Below are 25,267 nucleotides of genomic sequence, written 5' to 3'. Positions count from 1 at the left end.
CCTATTTCATGGCTCGTCCTTCTTGTAGGTTTGTGACTCCATCATTAGGGGCTGTCTCCTCTATTTATCATCTGCATTGGCCCCATACGAGTAGTAAAAACTTAGAACATTATTACTGAATCAAATGCCCCATTCCCCGGGCATAGACATGATAACACAAAATGAGTACATTCCAGAAATCCGCTGTACTACATGGACCTTATGATGAGTAATATTGCCTTGCACACTTAAAATTTGCCATGAGAGCAGCCTCATCTTAAGTGTTCTTAGGACAACAAAATATATATATTTTTTAAGCCCAGCTCATCGTGACCTATTGCACAGTTTAAGGGTGGGAGTAAACAGATTGTGGAACGATAAGGCAGAAGGCAGTCCTACCATCCATCAAATCTGATTGAGGCAACCTGTTTCAATGGACGCGTCTGCAATAGGTGTGTGACAGAGGTCGCGCAGCGGAACTCATCAGGAATTCAGAGATTCCAGACCACAAAGCACGCCCCCAAATAGAGAATCACGGTTATCTCTGGATAAGGGACTTCGAAATTACTATAGTTAACCTTCTTCCCTCTTGGAGCTTTTCACAAAGGACGTGTAATCAGCAGAGTAAGTTATTCTAAAAACACTAAAAATGATCCTTTATAACGTTTTCCCTTAAACTGAATGGTGGACACGCACATTATATTATTTTTATACTTTACGTATATATTTTTAATGCAAATGAAGTATTTCCAAATTTTGAAATTAATACTGAAAAATTAAATTCACATGGGGGGTAATCCACATGCTTCTTCCCACCTGGATTCTTTCCCACTTTCTACTCTTCCTCCCTATTTTTCCAATTTCTAATAATAACAATTAATGATAATAATAACAGCAATAACAGTAATAACAGGAACTCCGAGCGGGACATTCTACATCACTTGAGGCTGACTCAGAAAGCGTGAGAACTACCAAATCTCACTACCCCACCAGCTATCCACACTTTCCACTAACTCTTCTTCAGGCTTGGTTGAGTGAGCAATTTCTAAGAAGTTTTCCTTGACTACAGTCACCCAGTGCTAATCATTTCCTTGCTTTAGAATCTACCTAGAGCTCTTCTTGGTAATTTCACCTTGGTAATGTGGTTGATTTTTTTCCATGTGTTTGTCATACATCAGTCTTATTTCCCCATCAAGAATCCCTTTATGTAATTTTAATAAGAATGTGTTTTGTTGGGGTGCCTGGGTGGCTCGGTGGGTTAAAGCCTCTGTCTTCAGCTCAGATCATGATCCCAGGGGCCTAGGATCGAGCCCCGCATCGGACTCTCTGCTCGGCGGGGAGCCTGCTTCCCTCTCTCTCTCTCTCTCTCTGCCTGCCTCTCTGCCTACTTGTGATCGCTGTCAAATAAATAAATAAAATCTTAAAAAAAAAAAAAAGAATGTGTTTTCTTTCATATACCTCTCAAGGCACCTATTATAGTGATGTATAAGTGGTGGAAAAATGATTACAAGGGAGAAATGGATGGAAGGATGACTGGATGGACGGATGGATGGACATTAACATGGAAGAATGGATATATGGATGGATGATGGATGGATGGATGGACGGACAGAAAGATCACAGGCCAATAAGAAGGAAAACAGAGGAGGCAGAGGAAGAAGAGATAAATCTATCAATTTTTTTTTCATTTTATCCTGCCTCCTGCTGTCTGAAAAAGCAGTATTTTATACCAGAACTTTTCATACTTTAAGGCATACAAAAATTACCTGGGGATCTTGTTAAAGATGGAGATTCTGGGGGTCTGGGGACCCATGAATCTGCTTTTCTAAGAACTCCTAGGCCACAGTCAATACAACAGGCATTTTTGTCCCATTCTCTAAAATTCTCAGCGGAGTAACCCCAGAGCGGTGCTTGGCAACACGTGTTTTATAGTCAATTTCGGTGCAATAAAAAGACCAGGCTTCTTGTGTCCTCAGACAAGAGAAAAAGCAGCTACGCATATGATCTGCTATTCCTCTGGGAAGGAAAACCCTCCAGTTCTATGGCCTGACTCACTTCTACTTCCACCCATGGGGGAAGAAAAGTCTGGGTAAAAGAAATGGATGTTATAAAAGGAAGAGCCAGGGGTGCCTGGGTGGCTCAGTGGATTAAGCCACTGCCTTCAGCTCGGGTCATGATCTCAGGGTCCTGGGATCGAGCCCCACATCAGGCTCTCTGCCCTGCAGGGAGCCTGCTTCCTCCTCTCTCTCTGCCTGCCTCTCTGCCTACTTGTGATCTCTCTCTCTGTCAAATAAATAAATAAAATCTTAAAAAAATAAAAAATAAAAGAGCCAAAGCAACCGCATGCACACTTACCTCGATGAATGACAGACAGCTTACTGTGTAAGTGTTCTAACGCTTTTACAATCTGCAGGAGAAACACAAGATAGATTTTTCTCCATCACTGGAAAGAAACTGAATGCTAAGTATACCCAGGTTTATTATCCCTCGCTTAACATCACCAGGTATTTTCTCCAACAGCGGAGGCCCTATCCAGGAAAATACACAGGAAGCTACACTCATTGACTTCCACCCACCAGAGAGGACCGGCTCTCACAGCAGAAAGGGTGTCCCACTCATCTAGCTGGTGTTTCTTTTGGCCTCCAGCACTTTTTTTCTCTCCACCCTCATGAGTCTCAACAGCCATTAAGAGGGCAATCTTTCTTTCCATTTCCTTTTCTTCTGCTTCTTTCTATGCCTTATTAGCCTTAAGAAAACACTTAAAAATCTACAAATGAAAATCAGAGGAAACTAAGATCAGAATGTAGACACCAGGAATGTGGTCATAGCAAAGGAAGGCACTGCTTACAGGTATTTTAATGGAGAGTTTACCAGACCAAGTCGGTGCTAGAATATTCTACACAGAGCCCAGAAAGAAAAGCACTCGTTTCTTTGTCCACAGAGGCACTCCTGCATCCCACAGACATGTGCTGGAGGGCAGCTCTGTCCTGCTAGTGTGTATGCTCACAGTAGGGAATGAGAGACACATCAGGTCTAGACTTCTCACACGCTCCTTGTAGTAGGGTTCCTGATGTACTCACAGAAACTGCTATTTTCCCTAAGATGTCCTCTGGAATTGTTTGGCCTTTATCAATCACTTGTTTGTAGAATTTATCTAGCGACGTATCCATGAGCTCCATGCAGATCCAAACATCACCCTAGAGATGAATTGGTTCAGAGATTGTTAGAGAGGACAGACGAGGAAAAGAAGGGGAAACAGTTAACACCTGTCACGAAGAACCGTTCACGTACTTGAGCTTTTGGAGGAAATGTACAATTTCCCTTCAAGATCTCAAAGGAATTTACAGACAAGCAAGTTCGTTTCCCGAGAGCCAACTAGCAGACAGCCAAATGGAGCCTGCATGGGATCCCCTACTCCTTGATAAAGAGAGGGTCTAAATACTGAGGGTCACTCCAGCTATGGAATGAAGAAGTTAGTAGCATAAAAGGCACGGTAGAGGGAATATGGTCAATGATATAATAGAGTTGTACGGAGAAGGCGGTCGCTACACTCGCGGTAAGCACCCATAATGCAAAGAGAAGTTGAATCCCTACGTTGTATGTCCTGCAACTAACGGGACATTGTGTGTCAACTCAAATTTTTTAAAAACATTATAGGGGCGCCTGGGTGGCTCAGTGGATTAAGCCGCTGCCTTCGGCTCAGGTCATGATCTCAGGGTCCTGGGATCAAGCCCCACGTCAGGCTCTCTGCTCCGCAGGGAGCCTGCTTCCTCCTCTCTCTCTGCCTGCTTCTCTGCCTACTTGTGATCTCTGTCTGTCAAATAAATAAATAAAATCTTTAAAAAATAATAATAATAATAATAAAAACATTATAAATAAATACATCAGTACCAACAGTCAGAAGCAACAGATTCTCAGAAAGCCGGGCCTTGATGGTTCCTGTCCTCTAGGGATTAGGTCTATAGGCTTACTCCATGTTTGACCTCCCACCCGGGACACTGGCAATAGTTCATCCAAAAGCTGTTCGAAGCATCGTAATCCATATCACGGGAAAGGAAAAGCAGGGGTAAAGCAAAGAGATCCTTGTAAGCCTCTGGGGGTACATAAACAGGGTTAATGAAGCTTATCACTTGGCCACAAGACCATAATATTTCAGATTTTAAGTAATCTACCTAAATTAGTCTAGAGACAATTGATAGAGAGAACCATGCTAAAATAAACCAAAACGAAAAGAAGAAAGGGAGCCTCGGTGTCTTCAAAAGGGCTCCACACACTTGGAAAGGTTATCATTTCAAGCCAACTTTGTGTCAAGGCATGTCATCACCGCCCGAGCAGAAATCTCTCTAGAGAAGACACGTCCAATGAGAAAGAGTGCCAGGAGGGTGCATCGCCTTTACAGGATTAGAGAAACTCCTTTTTAAGTCTCTGTTCTCCTCAGATGTTGAATTGAAGGATCACCTACCTCCCGGAAGAGTGCGCCATAAAAGGTGACCGTAAAAGGACAGTCCACTGTCCTCATGGAAATATCCAGATCCATCAGTAGCCTCTTCTGCTCCTGGCTGTTTACCGTGGCCCGGATCCGCTGAATGGGAATGCAGGGAAAGACGGATGGTTACTGCCCTGAGGATGAGGATCAGTTAATAAGGCAGGGACCTTGAGGAGTCCCATCCCCAAAATACCACAAAACTCATAGCACAAGTTCTAGCAACGACCTTTCAAGTATTTACCCTAGTGATTCGCGATTTGTACCAAAAGAGAAATAAGGAAGACTTGCGGTGGATTTCCTAAAAATCCCTGCTAAGAAGCCAACAGATACTATATTTCGGAAGGTGGGCAAATGTTGGCGAGTGTATTTCCTTCCAAGTCGCAAAAACAGCCTGCTCTATTGTGTTGTGGCCGTTCGGTACAGAGACCAGAGTATTCATAACTTTGTGGCTGACTCGGGATCCCACAAAAAAAATCTAAAAGTCCCTCTCTGGGAAGAAATAAGAATATTTGGACTAAGTAGCAACGAAAAAAGAATGGACAGAGCTCGCAGAAATGGAGAAACTGTTTGTTCCTATCCCAGGGCTTCTGAGAGGAGAGACACTTGTCAAGCCAGCAAATGTAGTCTTAAAGACGATTTTGTCATTAAATGACAGTAAAAATATAACTAAATAAATATATAATAATTAATAATATCATATTTTAAAAGCCTATATATAGGCTTTCATATTTTTGGCCTAATTAGCAAAAACTCTGCAGAAGAACACATTGCAAAATCTACAAGGCAAGGGAAAGTTATCTCCATTCTCCAAAAACGAAGGGGTCCAAGTCATCTGACCATCCACATCCCTAATAATGGGCCAAATCCATGAACTCATGTACAGAAGGTGGGTCCCCAAAGCCCCTTGAGAATGTACTCAAGAAATATGCAATGATTCCAAATTTCTTTTTCCACCTCAAAAACAAAGCAGAGTCACTCAAGATCCCTTTACCCTCCCTTTTCCCACAAATGGAAAAAATTTTCTCCCTCAATTCTCATTTCCTGATTTTCAGGGACCATTCTTTAAAAGCAACAAAATATTAGAATGAAAGAGACATTTTTTTTTAAAGATTTTATTTTTATTTATTTGACAGACAGAGATCACAAGTAGGCAGAGAGGCAGGCAGGGGCCGGGGAGGCAGGCTCCCGGCAGAGCCGAGAGCCCGGTGCAGGGCTCAATCCCAGGACCCTGGGATTATGACCTAGCCGAAGTCAGAGGCTTTAACCCACTGAGCCACCCAGGCCCAGGCCCTGAAAGAGACATTTGAGACATAACAGCCAAATGCAGTATGTGAACTTTTATTTGGATTTTGATTTCAACAACTAACCAGCAAAAAAAAAAAAAAAAAAGTGATAATCAAGGTAATTTATTTTGGAGCCGGTATCCCATGACATTAAAGAAGTACTGATAATTCTTTAAAGTGTGATGACAGGGGCGCCTTGGTGGCTCAGTAGGTTGAAGCCTCTGCCTTCGGCTCGGTCATAATCCCAGGGTCCTGGGATTGAGCCCCTCACTGGGCTCTCTGCTCAGCAGGGAGCCTGCTTCCCCCTTTCTCTCTCTGCCTGCCTCTCTGCCTACTTGTGATCTCTGTCTGTCAACTAAATAAAATCTTAAAAAAATAAATAAAAATAAAGTGTGATGACATGGTGGTTCCATAAAAAGTTAAAAGGAAGATTTATCAGTTAAAAGAACAAAACAAAACAAAAAAAAAAAACGACCAGTAAATGCAACTCATACCAAGGAAGGATTTTCCAGACATCTGGAGGGAAATATTGTTCCCTACAGATAATCTTCTTTGTTTGACCCCATTGCTGATTGTTTTGCTTCTACGAAAAGAACCGATTTGCGGTTGAGATGGGTGGACGCGTATGGTTGAGATGGGTGGACGCGCATACCACAGACAGAAAGCGTTTGGGGAGTGTCAACTCTACCTTCACCGCCATGATCTGCCCGCTGGGCACGTGTCGCATCTTCTCCACCACCCCGTACGCACCCCGCCCCAGCTCCATTATGGGCTCCAGGTCATCCGCCTTCACCTCAAAGTTCTGCAAGAGAGAAGAGTAATAATACAAGAGTAAAGAAAAAATTTAAGGACATAGACTACACCTTGTCCCCTCTCTGGCTTCCCCCAACATTCCAAGGGTTATTTCCGGCCCAGAAGCTTCTGATCTAGAAGCTTTATCCGAGGAGCCATTGCCAGGAGGAAGCACCAGGAGATGTTCAGCCTGGTGGAGTATGCCACCTGCTCATCACAGGCAGTGCAGACATCCAGCTCCAACTTGGCTCCGAACTCACTTTGAGTGATCTACACTGTGGCTCCTTAGCCCTGCCCCCCTCCTCACACATTTAATCCATTTGCTGACTGATGGCAATTAGATCTACCCTCAGACTTTAAGGAATGCACCCCAAAACAAGTCATCTACTCCTCTCAAATACCCTCCATCAGGGCGACACTAGCCTGATTTCAATAAGGCATCCAAAACAGCCAGAGTGCCACCCACCGCTTCTGCTAAACTCAAACTTTGTGACCCATCCCCTGATGGCAAGCTATGGAAAATAAATTTTCCAATGGCCACTCAGAAAGCCTACCTAGGAAATGGTCAAGATATTAACTGGCAATGTGGTATTTTTTTCTTACCTGATTTCCAATAGAAATGCAAGCTTTAGAGTCTAAGTCTCGAGGTGGCCTATGAAAGAAAAGAGGGGAAAAGAAAAAACATGAGGTATTTAGTCAACTATGCCCTTCCCAAATCGTATATGACTGGAGAGAGTTTTCCTTAGTGTTAAGTTGGAAGTTCATCAGTAAAAGTAGCACAAAAGTGTTAATAGTACAGGATTTGGAATAAAATATATTTGGGTTTAAATGACTTAATCTCCAGGGTGCCTGGGTGGCTCAGATTGTTAAGCATCCGGCTCTTGATTTTGGCTCTGGTCATGATCTCGAGGTTGTGGGATTGAGCTCTGAGTTGGGCTCTGTGCTCAGCAGGGAGTCTGCTTAAGATTCTCTCCTTTTCCCTCTGTCTCTTCCTACCCACCTCTAACCTGCGCTCACTCTCATGCTCTCTCTCTCTAAAATAAATAATTCTTCCAAAAAAAAATCAAATACAATGAATAATGACTTAACCTCTTTAAGCTTCTATTTCCTCTTTGACATGAGGATATTAGTATATCCCGAGATATTCCAAGTAAAATGGGCTTAGCACAATGGCTGGCAATGCAGGAAATATCCAATAAATATGAGCTAGGTGTAAAGAATTATGTCAATAATTATACTATTCTTAACAAGCCCCAAACTTTTTTTTTCTTTCATTGGTACCAATGTGCCCAATTATTCCACCACATTTTCTCACTATTGTTTAAAAAAAAAAAAAAACACTAATAATTAGCATATGGTTATGTTAATTCACAAAATCCATAAACCATAATAATTCAAAATCTCTCTAGTCCCCATGTTTATAGATGGAAAAATGCCCAGAGAGGTGATGTGACTTGCCCAAGATCACAATTAACCCAGATCTCCTGGTTTGCAAGTCAGAATACTTCCTGCTATCAGACTGTCTGAGACAGTTGTCCCATTTCTTCCATACACAGCACACACACTCTCTGGGGGTCATCTCAGCAGCAAGAGGTTGGCTGATCTTGGGTCTCCATAGAGAAAGCATACAGTCCCCTCATGTGTATTTATTTCTACTACTTCAATACTACCCGGGTGGATACCAACCCACCCAAGAGAAAGATGTTTGGTCTGGCCATGCAACCAACCAAGAGCTTCAAGAAACAATTTCTTGAAATAAAGGCACCAAAAGTATCACCACAAAAAAAAAAAAATCCCAGGAATGCCAGAATCAAAGGTGACCAAAGAGACCCAGATCTCCCTAAGAGGACATTCCATGCAGAACTGTCTCTAGAAACATCCAAAGGAAAATGGAAGGAAGGCAAGATAATAGGAAGGGAGAAAAGAATCCCAGCCCTTGGCAATTTCCTCAGGCCTACTGTGTTATAATTTTGTCCCTTCTGCTAAAACTAACTAAATAAAGCAATAAGGAAAAAAAGGGCATATAAACACAAACATAAACATATATTTAGGGTTTTAATGGCAAGCCTTCCCATACCTCAAGATCTCTTTTAAAAGCACAGAATACCTAAAATAAAGTTTTTCTAGACTAACTTAAAACCAGGAACTGGCAGGGATAGATACAGAGGAAAACATAAACACACCCCAGTACACTCCAGTGACGTTTTTATATGTCTTGTGTTTTATGAGCAGGGGATTTTTCTTCTGAAATACTTTTCAGATGATTACGTTTCTAAAAATCTGATTTCTCATTCTTAAAATTTCCAAAACAATTTTTCTTTCATCATTGATGATTTGTACTAACTGCAATGGAACTTTGAATGAAAGACAACTATTACTTGAAACGTGTGACTATTATAAATAAAAAAAATCTCTTGCAGTTGTTCCACACTCTTCCTTTTAAAAAGGAGGAAGCAACAGGAGGATCACTAGTTTTGGGGGGCTACCTCCGTTTTCCTGCCATCCAAGGAGGGCATTGGGTAAGACCACTTCCAGCTGCGGTACTCCAGTATTCCGACATGGCTTTGCAAATTACAGCCTGTGGCCCAGCTAAGAATGACTGTTTTCAAGTTTAAAAAGTTGTAGGAAAATAAACCATGAGGACCATCCAACAGGGGCCACCAGGCTCCAAGTAAACCTGAAATATTTACTAGCTGGCCTTTGTAAAAAAGTTTGCTGAATTCCAATGTTGTACTAACCTTGCGGTATATGCCTCTACCTAATAGGAGGGGGGTCATGCCATTTTCCAGAAAGAGAAAAATGGAACCCAGAAAAGCCCAGATATTTGCTAAAGCTATCCAGCCCAACAGAGCTGAAAATAAAACTCATGCCACTTGAATCTCAGTCTTGACCTAAAGTGAAAGGAATATAGCCTGAACTGAGCGCAAAGATTTACCTATATCTCATTTAATTCTTTAAACACACACACTCTCTCTCTCTCTCTCTCTCTAATGAGTATCCTTACTCCCATGGTCCAGATGAGAAACCGTCTGGCCTAGAGTTTAACTACCTTGCTCCCAAGTGGTAAAGCCATGATTTCAATCCAAGTCTGATTGAATCCAAGGAACCTACTCCCAACACCCAGGCACCCTCTAATGAAAACGATCAACGCACCCAAGCCTGAGGCCCTTGGGCTCATCAGGTCTGCCAAAAGCATCAAATGATGGGGCCAAGGCTGACAGCTCGTATTAGATTAGCTGACACTGTGTTCTGTCCAGGCCTGGGCATATTAGTTTGCCTGGAGCACTGAGTCTCTGCAGGAGGTTAAACTGTGGGTATAAGTTCTCTGTTGCTTATTCAATATTTTAGTCCTCTAGGGAAGGAAACAGGCTTATTACGAAATCCCTTCCCTGGAAGGTCAAAGGTACTCCAAAGGTCACCTAGTATTAGATTTTTTGTTGTTGTTGTTGGTTTTTGGGGTTTTTTTTTGTTTGGTTGTCTTGTTTTTTTTTTTTGAGAGAGAGAGAGAGAGGCCGCACGAGTAGGGAAAGGAGGCAGAAGAAGAGAGAAGCTGAAGCAGGCTCCTCGCAGAGCAGACCCTGAGATCATGACCTAAGCCAGTGCCCCTAGTATTAGCTTTTTTTTTTTCCATTTTATTTTATTTAATTTCTTTTCAGTGTTCCAGCCTTCATTGTTTATGCACCACACCCAGGGCTCCAAGCATACTACTCGCTTTTATATGAACGAGTTTTAGCTTATTATAATAATTATTTACTTGTAATTCTAAGTAATAAGTAATCAGTTTATTGGTTATTATGACAACTATTGCTCATCTATTTGATAATATTTATTAAGCATCTACTTGGGCCAGAGACTGTGCCAGACCCTTCCTATGAAATATCTTCTTTAATTTACACGACTCTACCTCAATGGGAAGAGCTGACACAGAAAAAGACTAAATAAATTAAAGTCACTCAAAGACCTGGCAAAATTGGAACCCAGAGCCTCACAATTATATCTTCTCAACTGCTGAAGTGATGTTTTACTAGCCACAGCCAGTAAACTAGCCTCTTGTTTCACCAGCCACAGACGGTTGGATCACACGTCGACCCGTCTGACGTGTGGCTAAGAGCCCATCCCCGAAAGTCGGAGCCCTGACTTCGAGGCCAGCTCTTCCACTATATAACAAGCATCATGAATAATTTTTTTTTAAAGATTTTATTTATTTATTTGACAGGCAGAGATCACAAGTAGGCAGAGAGGCAGGCAGAGAGAGAGGAGGAAGCAGGCTCCCTGCAGAGCAGAGAGCCCGATGCGGGGCTCAATTCCAGGACCCTGAGATCATGACCTGAGCCGAAGGCAGCGGCTTAATCCACTGAGCCACCCAGGCGCCCCATGAATAATTATTAAGTGGATTCATAATAATAACAGCAACAACACTTGGAGCAACCTTCCTGGAGAAGGTACAATGGGACAGGCACTGGGCTAGACACTTAATACGGATTATGACGCCCACTCTTCCCAGCAACCACATCCTTATTTATTCCCATTTTTCAGAAGGGAAAACTAAGGCTTAGTAGGGTTAGGGAATTCGCCTAAGGAACTCAACTCGTGAAGTTTAGATCCCAAATGCGAACCTAGGCATTCTAGCCGGAGCCTGAATTCTTACCCATGAGGTGCTGCTTGACTACCCTGAGCACCTGACCTTGTGCAGGTCCGTTCTCTTCACTTATCAAGTAAGAGTAACAGTAACTGCCTCCTGAGCTTCTTGGGAGGGTGAACTGGAATAATGTTCAGGAGCATGGAATCAGTTCAGAATTAGCTGCTGCCAATCAAGTACGGGGACAGCTCAGAAACCTGAGCCAAGACACGCTGGCATCAGTTACTCAGAGAAAGAGCTCCAACAGAGGGACCACACACAGAACCAGGAAGAATGGCGCTCTGTCCTAAGATATTTATTTTTGTGTCGTACAGCAGAAGAAGGCAGGGTACGAGTCACCAAGCCAACCCCCCAAAATTGCCAAGAAAAACACAAAATGTGGAAGCTACTTCTTTAGGTCTACAAATACAAGCTTTGGTATTAAAATACTACTACTGCTAATAATTCTCCCCGTGAGCTAAAGTGGTCTGCTCTACAACAATAAAGTGATGCCCTTGGCTTTATGCAGTGAAAAAGAAAATACAATTTAAAGTTTATTCTGCCATGTGAGGGAAAGACAGCACAGAAACTAGGTTTATCATTGTGTAGGTTTTTACTTATTTGTTTATATGAAGGTAGGATTTATAGTGGCTTTCATAAAATTCATAAAATACAGAAAATATAAATTAGAAGGAAATAAGGGCTAAAAATTTAAAAGGAAGGAATGTAAGACAAGTGGGAGGGGGACGTGAGAATGTTCCCCAAAATAAAGGGCATCCGGAGGGCTCCATTGGTTGAACATCCAACTCCGGATTTCGGCTCAGGTCTTGAGCTCAGGGTGTGAAATCAAGCCCAAAGCGGGGCTCTGTGCTCAGCGGGGAGTCTGCTTAAGCTTCTCCCTCCTTCACTCTCTGCCCCTCCCCCGCTCATACATGCACTCTAAATTAATACATACATAAATAAAATGTTTTAAAATATCAATAATATTGATAAACCTCCACCAAGACTGATACAGATTACAAGAGAAGGCACAGATTCCAGTCTCGGGAAAAAATAGGATATCACAACATGTCCTGTAGCCATTTGAAGAATAATCGGGAAATACTATAAACAACGTTACTCTTATAAATTCAACAACTTAGAAGGGATGGACCAATTCCTTGGAAACCAGAAACTACCCAAGCTTGAAGAAACAGATTATCTGAATAGCTCTGTAACTATCACAGAGATTAATTCTGTATTGTAAAGGTCCCAGAAAAAAATAAGAAATATATTGGCTCATTTTGTTTCACTAGAGAATTTTAGCAAACATTTTTTTAAAAGAATTAATACAGATTTTATGTGCCTACCAGAAAAAATCAAAAAAAAAAAAAAAAAAACAGAAGAAACTCTTACCAATTCATTTTATGAGGCCAATATTACCTTAATGTCAAAACCAGAAAATAACAGCACACAGTTAAAAAAAAAAAAAGAAAGAAAGAAAAAGAGAAAAACCCAAAACAACCCACTATAGACCAATATATCTCATGAACACAGACATAAAAATCCTCAACAAAACTTCAACAGATTGAATCCAACAATGTACTTTTAAAAAAAAAGTACCACAACCAAGTGGAATTTATTTGGGGTATGCAAAGCTAGTTTAACATTCAAAAATCAATCACAATGTAATCCATATCAACAGTACAAAGAAGAAAAACCTATGATCATGTCAAGTAATGCCCAAAAAAGCACTTAACAAAATTCAACACACATTAACAATAAAAACGCTCAGTACCTCACAACTAGAGAGGAACTTTTTCAAGCTTAATGGTAGAAGATTGAACGCTTTCCCTCTAACAACAAAGCAAGGCATTCTCGCCAATCTTAACTGACATGGAACTGGACATTCCTACCTCTGAAATAAAGCAAAAAAATAATGAAAGCTTTTAAAAATACAGTTGGGAAAGGAAGAAAGAAAACTGTCTCTATTTGCAGGTAGCATGACTGTCTACATAGAAAACTCTATAAAGACTTTACAAACACACACACACACGTACACACGTGCAGACACACAGACACACACACACATACACACACACATGCACTCTACAAAAACGCTCCTAGAAACACTAAGTGAATTCAGTATGGTCATAGGATATAAGAACAATACAGAAAAATCTACTGCATTTCTATATACTGATCCTTAACAGATAAGAAACCAAAATTTAAAATGGAGTACCATTACAGTTGCTCCCTACAAAACGAAATACATAGGTATAAATCTTAAAAAACCCTACTGTAGAGAGTCTGTATGATAAAAACTATAAAATACTGATGAAAGACATCAAAGAAAAATCTAAAAATAGACCAGGTTCATGGATTAGGAGACTCAGTGTAGTTAAGACATCAATTCTCCCCAAATTGGTCTAAAGGTTACACATAATTCCTACCAAAACCTCGGCAAGTTCACTTGTAGACATAAACAATCTGATTCGAAAACCAATATGGAAAGGGGAAAGGCCCAAATTAGCCAAAATTATTTTGAAAAACAGGAAAAAAGTATGAAGCAATGGGTTCTTAAAATTGTCACCAAAACCATGACCCATCAGAGGAAAAATTGCTAGATGGGATTTCATCAAAATAAAAGGATGAAGAGACAAATTCTAGACTGGAAGAAAATGTTTTTAAATCACGTATCTGACATACTCCTTGTGTCTAGAATATAGAAAGAGCTCTCAAAACTCAACATTTAAAAAAGTAATCTAATTAGGAAGTAGGCAAAGACATACACAGACATTTCACCATCAAAGATATAGGGATGGAAAATAAAAATATTCAGCATCATGAGCCATTACAGAAATAAGAATGAGAACTGTCATGACATGTCATTCTATATCTATCAGAATGGTTAATGGGGTGCCTGGGTGGCTCAGTCAATTAAGTGTCCGACTCTTAATTTCAGCGCAGCTTATGATCTTGGGGTTGTGAGATCAAGCCCTGCACTGGGCTCCAAGCCGGGTGTGGAGTCTGCTTAAGATTCTCCCACTCCTGGGGCGCCTGGGTGGCTCAGTGGGTTAAAGCCTCTGCCTTCGGCTCTGTTCATGATCCCAGGGTCCTGGGATCAAGCCCCACGTCGGGCTCTCTGCTCCGTGGGGAGCCTGCTTCTTCCTCTCTCTCTGCCTGCCTCTCTGCCTAGTTGTGATTTCTCTCTGTCAAATAAATAAAATATTAAAAAAAAAAAGATTCTCCCACTCCCTCTCCTTCTGCCCCTCCCCCCAACTTGCACTTTCTCCCCCTCACACACAAATAAATAAGTTTGTTTTACAAAAAATAGAATGACTAAAAAGGAAAATAGTGTTAATGTTGGCGGGGCTGCAGAGAAACTGGATCTTTCTCAAATTGCCAGTAAGAATGTAAAACGGTACAACCACTCTGGAAAATACCTTGGAAGTTATTTCAAAAATGGACTTACTAAATAAGCCAGCAACTGCACTACTGGACACATGTCCCAGAGAAATGAAGACTTAATTTCACTCAGGAACTCGCTTTCATCACAACAGCCCCAAACCGGAAACTACCCATATCTCCTTCAAAGGCTAAAGGGGTTCCACAAACTGTGGTGTATCCATATCATGGAATGGATTCAGCAATAACAAGGAAAGAACTACTGATACATGCAACAGCTTGAATGAACTCAAGGAAACTATGCTGCATGGAAAAGCCAGAGTCTCCCATAGGAGGTGAATGATTCAGTTGATGTAGCAACCATGAGACAAGATGGAAATGGGAACAGAGGAGTGGTTGCCAGAGATTAGGGCGGGGGGTTAGAGGTGGGTACGACTGTAAGAGAATAACATCAGAGAATCTTGTAGTATTGATACAATTGAGTATCTTGATTATGGTAGTGGTTCCCTAAGGCTACACATGTGATAAAATTGCATACAGCTACACACACACACACACACACACACACACACACACACACACACACGGGTACTTAGAAGAGTAACGGTGAGAGCTGAATACGTTCCATGGTTTACACTAATGCCACTCTGTTTTGATATTGGGCAGCAGCTGTGTTAAGACGTGAACTTGGAGGGGAGGACACAACCTAGGGGACGGGTACATGAGGCTTCCCTACACATTTCTTTGTCGTCTCCCATGAATCTACAATAATTTCAAGTTGAAAAGTTTTATAAGTATATCACAGAGAGACCTGTACAGATAGTACAGGGAAGTAATATGTTTGAGTCTAAACTCTTGAGAAACCAATCGAGAGGAGACGTTATGAATTACACAGGTCATAGGTCCACAGGAAAAGCAAACAAACAACCCAAAACAAAAACAAAAACAAAAAACACCAAAAACAGCAATCTCGATAACAGATATGGAAAGAACCTCCTGCTACAGCCTCAGGAAAGGACCCTCTAAGGTGAGCTTGGCCCTCGAGCTACAGAGCAGAACCCGGAGGAGTGTACTTTGCTCTGTACTTAGAGGTTCTTGAGTGGGACGTTTGTTCATACCACTGCAGGGAATGGCCAACGCCTCGACCAAGGCTTACCTCAGACGTGATCATCTTTACTAGCAAATTCCATCGCTAGAAGGTGCACTTTCTAATAGGACGGATCGTGCTTAAGGTCAAAAACCTTTAGAAAGGGAGGCCCTTTTGTAGAGCTGACCAACGGCCTTGAAAACTCAAGCTTCCATGGGGATGGCCTTTCCCCATGCTTGCGCTGCCTCTGTAGAACTTCTGTTGTGACTTTTTTTTCCTTGCAATTTCCATTCCTCCCAAGCAGATGCTTTGTGAGGTGGTCATACCCCCAACTGGACAGGAGGTATCCTCAGCACCCCACAGAGAGAAAAGGAAATAAGAGAGAGGCTAAGGGAGAAGGTATCCTGCTTCACCAGGACCTGAGCTCACTTAGGGACTTGGGCCACAGCCCTAAAAAAGTTCCTTTATCTCATTTTTCCTTCTATTTATATGGGACAGAACTGAGGTGTCGGGATACTGAGTCCTTACCAAATACCAGCGTCCCATCTCTACTCCAGTTTTATAGTAGTGGTACTCCCAGAGCTTTGCTGATTTGCTCAAGTCTACACAGAAAAGGCAGAAAATCCAGGTCCAGGGACCTCTATGAACGTCATAGGACCCCATCTGCCAAACGCAGATTTGTGACACTCAATTTTCTGCCAGCCAGTAATGTAAGAGGCTGAGTTCGAAGCTACTCATTCAACATAGACAGACTGACCTGATTATTTCAGGTTTCAGAACAGCAAGCACATGGCTCCCGTCTCCAAAGGACTCTTCTTTCTAACAGTGATTCCCATAGTCAAGGAATTGCTCATCAGTCCAAAAATGAACCCCCCTTCCCTGGAAATCTGTAAAGGGAAGTGTTTGGATTAAGACGACGATCTTGCCAACTTACGTGGAACTGGGCTGAGGTTGTTCGAATGCTTCTTTTGGAATTTTAAGGCCAGGGTTTCGCTTCCTGCCTATGGGGAGAGACACAAGGATAACGTTAAGGTTGAAATCACAGCGTTGAGAGTGGGAACGGAGACACTGCAGCCGAAGCATGGGGCTAGCCTGGGACCGTGCAGCTCTCATCTCCTCATGCAGAAAACCACGTCCCACCCAGGAGGTCTGTGAGTGCCGAGCACCCAAGCACTGGGCAGAGCACACCTTCCCCAAATGCAGACCGTGCTCACGGATGAGGTTCTTGGTCACTTAAGGATGAAAATACCAGTATCAGAACGCTAACTCCCATTACCCAGGAGAGCTGCCCTCTCCTCCCGGCTGAGAGGTGGTCATTCCAACTTCTTTGTTCTTTCTTGTACATAAGAACAGAACCGGTAGACGGTGTCAGCTATAGATTTTTTCCCTTTTTCATGTCAGTCCGATATCATCACCCTTATCTCAGCATCTTACAATTCTCTCATTTGATCTGTAAGCAACTGGTAGATTTAACAATGGAGGGAGAATTAACAATGCCTTCCCACTCTTCCGACCCGACCGTATCTGTCAACGACTTGCCATAAGCAGAAACACCTAAAAGAGGGAGAGAGTAATATTTATTTACACTTTACCCTGTTTCAAAAAGGACTACGGTAACAGATGGGCTCGTGCAAGGAGGTGATCGCTTCCTCAGGGACCAGGTGGGAATGTAAGCCATGTGCTCACCCCTGGACTGAAACTATAGAGAGTTTGGCTCAAATAATTTTGTTGATGGATACAAAAGAACAGGCTGATGGGCCACCTGGGTGGCTCAGGTGGTTAAGCGTCCAACTCTTGATTTCGGCTCAAGGTCGTGTGATCCGGGCTCAGCGCTGGGTGAGGAATCTGCTTAAGATTCTCTCTCTTCCTCTCCGCTTGTCCCTCCCCCTCTCTCAGGAACAGACTGAGAAATGCCAGCTCAGGAACCTGAGTAGCCTCTTAAGGACCCAAGATATTCGTCACCTAAGGAGATCCTGGGTGTCTTCATGCTTGGCAGGGCAAACCAAAACAGAGCTGGCTAAGAACGCTGACGGTTCTACCTTTTCTCCCTCCCCTCTTCTCTACATCACTGAGGTGCATTACAGACTGACACCAGCCCTGGGCAAGGCCTGGGAGAGAGATTCTCAACGTGCAAAGAGACTTAAGACATCAAAGACATCTTCTCCTTGCGGGAAGATGACATCCAAAGATGTCAGTGATGGCTTGACATCACAGAGCTAGCGATGACCAGGTCAGAATCAGAATCCAGGTCTCTAACACCCAGTCCGGAGCTCATTCCCTTATTCTACGACGGAAGCAGTTCAAGGATGACCAGAGAGAGTGGGGGAAGGGGAGCATGCGATGATGAGCTTTTAAAAAACCCAGTTTATGTCCGGCACCTCACTCACCACATGCCCTCCAGAGTCACTTTTCACCTGACCCTCGATATCCTCGACTATAAAAATGGGGAAATGATACTCATGCCTGCCTCACTGAGCTGGAGAGGAGCGCCGTGAGCTATCACATACGGAAGAGCACAGACATATCTTAAGTAGCTGTTAATTATAATGACGTTAAGAACGAATCTGTACAGTCTCATTTTAAAAAAAAATTAGGTCACTTAAGAAATTCATGAGCAGAACTGGTCAGATTATTTCAGTCCAAGGTAATGTGTAATTGACTCTTTTTTTCTATCCCTGCAAAATCCAGAATCAAGATCAATTCTGCCAAGCTGTGTAAAGCCACGGAGAACTATGCTTGGCAGTAAGCCTTTCAGGTCCACCTCCATTGTCAAAGGACTTCTCAGTGGTCTCCTCCTTTGGGTTCATCTATGTATGTCGTAAGATTCAAAACTCACTATTTACTTTCCTCCTCCTGGAGTTCAGATGGTCGCTTAGAACACGTTACTAAGTTAGTCAGTTACACGATCCATACAGCCTTGCCCAGACATATGGTGGATACAGAGAGAGCTGTGCTGTCTTACCCAGAACAAGGCTAAGGGCTGGGTCTGATGGTGAAAATCCCAATGTGTGGCCCAATTCCAACAATTCCTCTCAATGGGATTCAGTCAAAGAGCGGGAGGATGCTATTTTAAACACCGTCGTGAGGAATGCATGACAAATTCCATTTGTCTAGATGACTATATCCCTGTTCCAACACAGGTGACAGGTCATTCAAGTAATCCCAGCAGACACAACCCTGTCGTCCTCTCCATTAAAACAAAATAAAGGTAAAATATATTTTGCCTCTGTAAAAGGTTTCCCCGTTGCCACGTAAGCAAACCAAAAGCAAAAGTTACTCTGAAATTCCTACACCTCTCTCTTCTTCATTTCAAACTCAGCTCTTACAAGAGAGATGGCCAGAGAGAGAGAGCTATTTGTGGGGAAAACTGCCTTTGAAAAAGAGAGCAATGAATTATTCTACCCTAGCAACTGACGATTAGCAACTCATGATTATACTGTAACTCCACAAATCATTAAAACATCTCTGCAAAGAAAGAGTATGAGAGAAAGAGAGAGAAGCTCTTGGCACAGAGGCTAAAGGATTAAATGACCAAGACAAAAACAAAGTCCCCAAGATGTGAGAAGGCTCCTGCTTCTCTTCTGACACCAACAAGAAACATACTTGCAGGAGACACAAAACCCGGTTGAGCGACACCGTCAGAATCCACCCTGCCTTCATTTTCGACAGCGCATCAAATCAAAACTCACAGACACAGGCACCAAAATTCCATAAATCACTTACTTGCCCATCCCTGAAAGAGGAGCCCAGTGAGAGGCCGGGAGTGACTCTGATGAGGTTTTTCAAGGCGGCAGGCAGGGCTCGCAGAACACCACCACACACCAGGCTTTCTTCCCTCAGCTCTGAAGACCACACTTCAGCAGAAAGAGGCAGCTTTGAATAGACTCCGCCCTCCCAAGCACCAGCTGCTGCAAACCTCTCGAGTTTATTGTTCCCAACAAACCGCAACTTCACAAAGAAAGGAGAGTGGGTCCGTTTGGACACCGAGGCGTGACATTCATCGCGAACCAGACTTGGAAGAAAATACATCTCTAAAGCAATTCTGGACAGTCCTGCCTTTTCCAGCCTTTCTATAAATGCCTCTTTCATTTCTAAAGAGAAAGTACAACAATACATGGTCAGTTTCCAGCTGTGTTGATTTCAAAGCAATCTGTTCCCCCAACAAGGCTGCCAACACCTGATGCTAACATTTAACACCACGTTAAAAAACAAAAACAAGGGGCACCTGGGTGGCTCAGTGGGTTAAACCTCTGCCTTCGGCTCAGGTCATGATCTCAGGGTCCTGGGATTGAGCCCCTCATTGGGCTCTCTGCTCAGCGGGGAGCCTGCTCCCCCAACCCCACCTCTCCGCCTAGGGCTCTGCCTACTTGTGATCTCTCTCTCTGTGTAAAAACAAACAAAAGTATCGGGAAGCGATGTAAATAATACAACACCGTGCTCAAGTATGTGAATGGCCCTCTCCCCTGATAGTCTAAAGCAAATACAAAAAATGTATCAGAAAGCAGGCTCCGGGCTGGGTCCCCTGCTAGCAACAACCTTCTCAGGACAGAACAGCCATGTGCTCCTACAGACCTCGACAAGCGTGGCCCCCGGTTGGTGCCATCTGCACAGGGCAAGCCTCGTTGGCTTGAGCGAGCCCTTGCAGATCTACATGACATCAGCCCCGTACCACACCCTGGCTTGTTTTCTCTGAAAACAGAGCCACACCACGCACATATATTTGCAAACTTCATCTTACACCAAAGCTGGGTCATGATAATCCTGGCCAGGAGGAAAAATGGCACCAGAAAACAAAAACCTTGCCAAGAGTTAATCAACATTTCCCAAGCCGCAGAAATGTTCGCTAGCTTCAACCATAGCGAAAATGATGGGGTCCGTGAGACCTCTTGCTCAGTACCCACACGGACAGCCTGTGCACAAAGAGCTTCTCTCATGTGTCTTATTACATAAAACAGAAGATGGTGCTCCAGAGCCAACCCAAACAGCAAGAGGATCCCCCGGGGTCCACAGAAGGTGGCATCGTGAGGATAGGCAGATGCCTACCTATTGGTCAGCTTGGCTCAGAGGTGAGGGGCGGCGGGGGGGCATGATGATGAGGGTTTATGATTATTGCCACAGCTTTACAAAAGGCTGGCATGGCTTCCGGCGCCAAATTTATTTTCAAAATCTCTTTCCCAATGTGAACGGGATTTCCAGCCAAGTCCCTGGCAACCTAGAGGCCTTGGCTGCCCTCTCCTTAATACTCACATCTAGGCTCAAGTCCCAGGGGCAGCTGGCACTGAAATGGGCAGAGGAGTGTTATTCGATGTTATTAAATTGCGATGATCAGATGCAAAGCAACTAACCGGGAGGGGCCGGGGGGGAGGGAGTGCAGGAAGGAAGCCGACTTGGCCACAGCAAGGACACAGATGTTCCTGTTCCCCCCAACCACTGGATCTCACCCACCACTGAGACTCCAGCCAGCACACCAACGTTCTGCACAATCACATAAAATTTGGAGAAAGAAAGCTGACAAGCTCAGGTTAAAATGTGCAGTCATTTGGATTTCACGGAGGGAGAGGGATTTCCTGGGACCTTGCCATTTAATTTTTGTGTTGCCTCTGCTTAGAAGGCTCTAGCCCTCTTGCAGACAGGAGCCCAGACTTCCATACCCAGCTCTTTTATCCCACACCCCCACAGAACCCTCAGATCTTCCTGAACATTCCTTGTAGGTCACAGTCCACACCTCCAGCTTTCACATTCCAGCATCTCGTGCAGAATGTGAACTCAGTGCACTTTACTGAACCTCTGACATTTTAGTTTAAAATGTCCACTCCGTCTCTGTTGATGGGGAGGCAAAAAGGTGCAGCCACTCTGGAAAACAGTATGAATGTTCCTCAAGAACCTAAAAATAGAACTACCCTACAATCCAGTAATTGCACTATTAGGTATTTACCTAAAGACTATTTAGGTCTAAATAGTCTTTAGGTAAATACCACAGAAACATCAATTTGGAAGGATATACGCACCCCTTGTTTATCGCAGCATTATTTACAATAGCCAAGTTATGGAAGCAGCCTGATTGTCCATCGATGGAACAATGGATAAAGAAGATAAGGCATACATACACACATTATGGAATACGATTCACCCATATGAAAGAATGAAATCTTGCCATTTATAACCACGTGACTGGAGCTAGAGAGTATAATGCGAAGTGAAATAAGTCACAGATTTCCCTCATTTCTGGAATTTAAGAAACAAAATATACAAAGGGGGAAAGAGAGAGAGGTACAAACCAAGAAATGGACCCTTCACTAAAAGACAAACTGATGGTCTGAAGGTGGGAGAAATTGGTGGTGGGGATGAAGGAGGACACTCGTGATGAGCACTGGGTAATGCACAAAATTATCGAAACAGGGGGAGGAGTCAAGATGGCGGAGAAGTAGCAGCCTGAGACTACATCAGGTAGCAGGAGATCAGCTCGATAGCTTATCTAAACATTGCAAACACCTACAAATCCAACGGGAGAGCGAAAAGAAGAAGAACAGCAACTCTAGAAACAGAAAATCAACCACTTTCTGAAAGGTAGGACTGGCGGAGAACTGAATCTAAAACGATGCGAAGATAGACCGCGGGGGGAGGGGCCTGCTCCCGGCAAGCCGCGGAGGAACGGAGCACAAAATCAGGACTTTTAAAAGTCTGTTTCACTGAGGGACATTGCTCCAGAGGCTAAACCAGGGTGAAGCCCACGCGGGGTCAGTGTGGCCCCAGGTCCCGCAGGGTCACAGAAGGATCGGGGGTGTCAGAGTGTCAGACAGCTCGCAGGTATTAGAACGGAGAAGCCGGCTACAGAGACAGAGCCGAGGACTGAACTCTCAGCTCGGGGTTACCTTGAACTGGTCGCGGACTGGGTGAGCTCGGAGCGTGGCTAGAGGCTGGGGATATGGGAGTGATTGGGTGCTGTCCTCTGGGGGCGCACTGAGGAGTGGGGCCCTGGGCTCTCGGCTCCTCCGGGCCGGAGACTAGGAGGCCGCCATTTTCATTCCCGTCCTCCGGAACTCTACGGAAAGCGTTCAGGGAACAGAAGCTCCCAAAAGCGAACCCGAGCCGATTACTTAGTCCCGCCGCCGGTAAGGGCGGTGCAATCCTGCCTCGGGCAAAGACACTTGAGAGTCACTACAACAGGCCCCTCCCCCAGAAGATCAACAAAATATCCAGCCAGGACGAAGGTCATCTATCAAGGAAAGTAGGTTCAATTCCTAAGACAGCAGAGCAATTCCAGAGGAGGAGAAAGCAAAGCACGGAACTCATGGCTTTCTCCCCATGATTCTTTAGTCTTGCGGCTACTTCAATTTTTTTTTTCTTTTTTCAATTTTTTTTCTTTTTTCTTCTTCTGCTAAATTTCTTAAAACTTTTACCCTTTTTTTTAACGTTTTTTGACTAGTTCATCTAAATATATATATTTTTTCTTTCTTTTTTATATTTTTTTATTTGTTTTATTTTTAAAATTTTTTTTTTCTTTTTTTTTCAGAACCTGTTTTTATCCCCTTTCTCCCCCCCACAATTTGCGGTCTCTTCTGATTTGGTTATAGCGCATTTTTCCGGGGTCTTTGCCACCCTTTTAGTAGTTTATTTGCTCCTAGATATCCTCTTATCTGGACAAAATGACAAGGCGGAAAAAATCACCACAAACAAAAGAACAAGAGACAGTACCGAAGGCTAGGGACCTAATCAACACAGACATGGGTAATATGTCAGATCAAGAGTTCAGAATGACGATTCTGAACATTCTAGCCGGGCTCGAAAAAGGCATGGAAGATATTAGAGAAACCCTCTCTGGAGATATTAAAGCCCTTTCTGGAGAAATTAAAGAACTAAAATCTAACCAAGTTGAAATCAAAAAAGCTATTAATGAGGTGCAATCAAAAATGGAGGCTCTCACTGCTAGGATAAATGAGGCAGAAGAAAGAATTAGTGATATAGAAGACCAAATGACTGAGAATAAAGAAGCCGAGCAAAAGAGGGACAAACAGCTACTGGACCATGAGGGGAGAATTCGAGAGATAAGTGACACCATAAGACGAAACCACATTAGAATAATTGGGATTCCAGAAGAAGAAGAAACAGAGAGGGGAGCAGAAGGTCTATTGGAGAGAATCACTGGAGAGAATTTCCCTAATACGGCAAAGGGAACAAGCATTAAAATCCAGGAGATGCAGAGAACCCCCCTCAAAGTCAACAAGAATAGGTCCACACCCCATCACCTAATAGTAAAATTTACAAGTCTTAGTGACAAAGAGAAAATCCTGAAAGCTGCCCGAGAAAAGAAGTCTGTAACATACAATGGTAAAAATATTAGATTGGCGGCAGACTTATCCACAGACACCTGGCAGGCCAGAAAGAGCTGGCATGATATATTCAGAGCACTAAATGAGAAAAACATGCAGCCAAGAATACTCTATCCAGCTAGGCTATCATTGAAAATAGAAGGAGAGATCAAAAGCTTCCAGGACAAACAAAAACTGAAAGAATTTGCAAACAGCAAACCAGCTCTACAGGAAATATTGAAAGGGGTCCTCTAAGCAAAGAGAGAGCCTAAAAGTAGTAGATCAGAAAGGTACAGAGACAATATACAGTAACAGCCACCTTACAGGCTAATAATGGCACTAAATTCATATCTCTCAATAGTTACCCTGGATGTTAATGGGCTAAATGCCCCAATCAAAAGACACAGGGTATCAGAATGGATAAAAAAACAAAACCCATCAGTATGTTGCCTACAAGAAACTCATTTTAGACGCGAAGACACCTCCAGATTTAAAGTGAGGGGGTGGAAAACAATTTACCATGCTAATGGGCATCAGAAGAAAGCTGGGGTGGCAATCCTTATATCAGATCAATTAGATTTCAAGCCAAAGACTATAATAAGAGATGAGGAAGGACACTATATCCTACTCAAAGGGTCTGTCCAACAAGAAGATCTAACAATTTTAAATATCTATGCCCCTAACGTGGGAGGAGCCAACTATATAAACCAATTAATAACAAAATTAAAGAAACACATCAATAATAATACAATAATAGTAGGGGACTTGAACACTCCCCTCACTGAAATGGACAGATCATCCAAGCAAAAGATCAACAAGGAAATAAAGGCCTTAAATGACACACTGGACCAGATGGACATCACAGATATATTCAGAACATTTCATCCCAAAGCAACAGAATACACATTCTTCTCTAGTGCACATGGAACCTTCTCCAGAATAGATCACATCCTGGGTCACAAATCAGGTCTCAACCAGTATCAAAAGATTAGGATCATTCCCTGCATATTTTCAGACCACAATGCTCTGAAGCTAGAACTCAATCACAAGAGGAAAGCTGGAATGAACCCAAATACATGGAGACTAAACAGCATCCTTCTAAAGAATGAATGGGTTAACCAGGAAATTAAAGAAGAATTGAAAAAATTCATGGAAACAAATGATAATGAAAACACAACAGTTCAAAATCTGTGGGACACAGCAAAGGCAGTCCTGAGAGGAAACTATATAGCGGTACAAGCCTTTCTCAAGAAACAAGAAAGGTCTCAAGTACACAACCTAACCCTACGCATAAAGGAGCTGGAGAAAGAACAAGAAAGAAACCCT

General features: G+C 43.0%; 1 protein-coding gene across 4 annotated transcripts in view; it reads right to left on the bottom strand.

The window, feature by feature from the left end:
• The window catches only part of MAP2K6 (mitogen-activated protein kinase kinase 6), a 126,066-nt gene that overhangs the window by 26,995 nt on the left and 73,804 nt on the right, over positions 1–25,267 (bottom strand). For 2 of the 4 annotated variants that reach the window (XM_045985371.1, XM_045985372.1), the window contains exons 2-7: positions 16,567–16,633; positions 7,144–7,192; positions 6,437–6,550; positions 4,442–4,561; positions 3,060–3,176; positions 2,335–2,386 (exon numbers count right to left, since the gene is read on the bottom strand). In XM_045985371.1, coding sequence (XP_045841327.1) covers positions 2,335–2,386; positions 3,060–3,176; positions 4,442–4,561; positions 6,437–6,550; positions 7,144–7,192; positions 16,567–16,633 — 519 coding nt within the window. Of the gene's footprint in view, positions 1–2,334; positions 2,387–3,059; positions 3,177–4,441; positions 4,562–6,436; positions 6,551–7,143; positions 7,193–16,566; positions 16,644–19,355; positions 19,488–25,267 lie in introns of those variants that run through there. The other 2 variants (XM_045985373.1, XM_045985374.1) reach the window with 2 other exon arrangements.

The sequence above is a fragment of the Meles meles genome, chromosome 18 (assembly GCF_922984935.1).
Source record: "Meles meles chromosome 18, mMelMel3.1 paternal haplotype, whole genome shotgun sequence".
Classification (NCBI taxonomy): domain Eukaryota; kingdom Metazoa; phylum Chordata; class Mammalia; order Carnivora; family Mustelidae; genus Meles; species Meles meles.
This window is presented reverse-complemented; position numbering and strand designations above follow the sequence as displayed.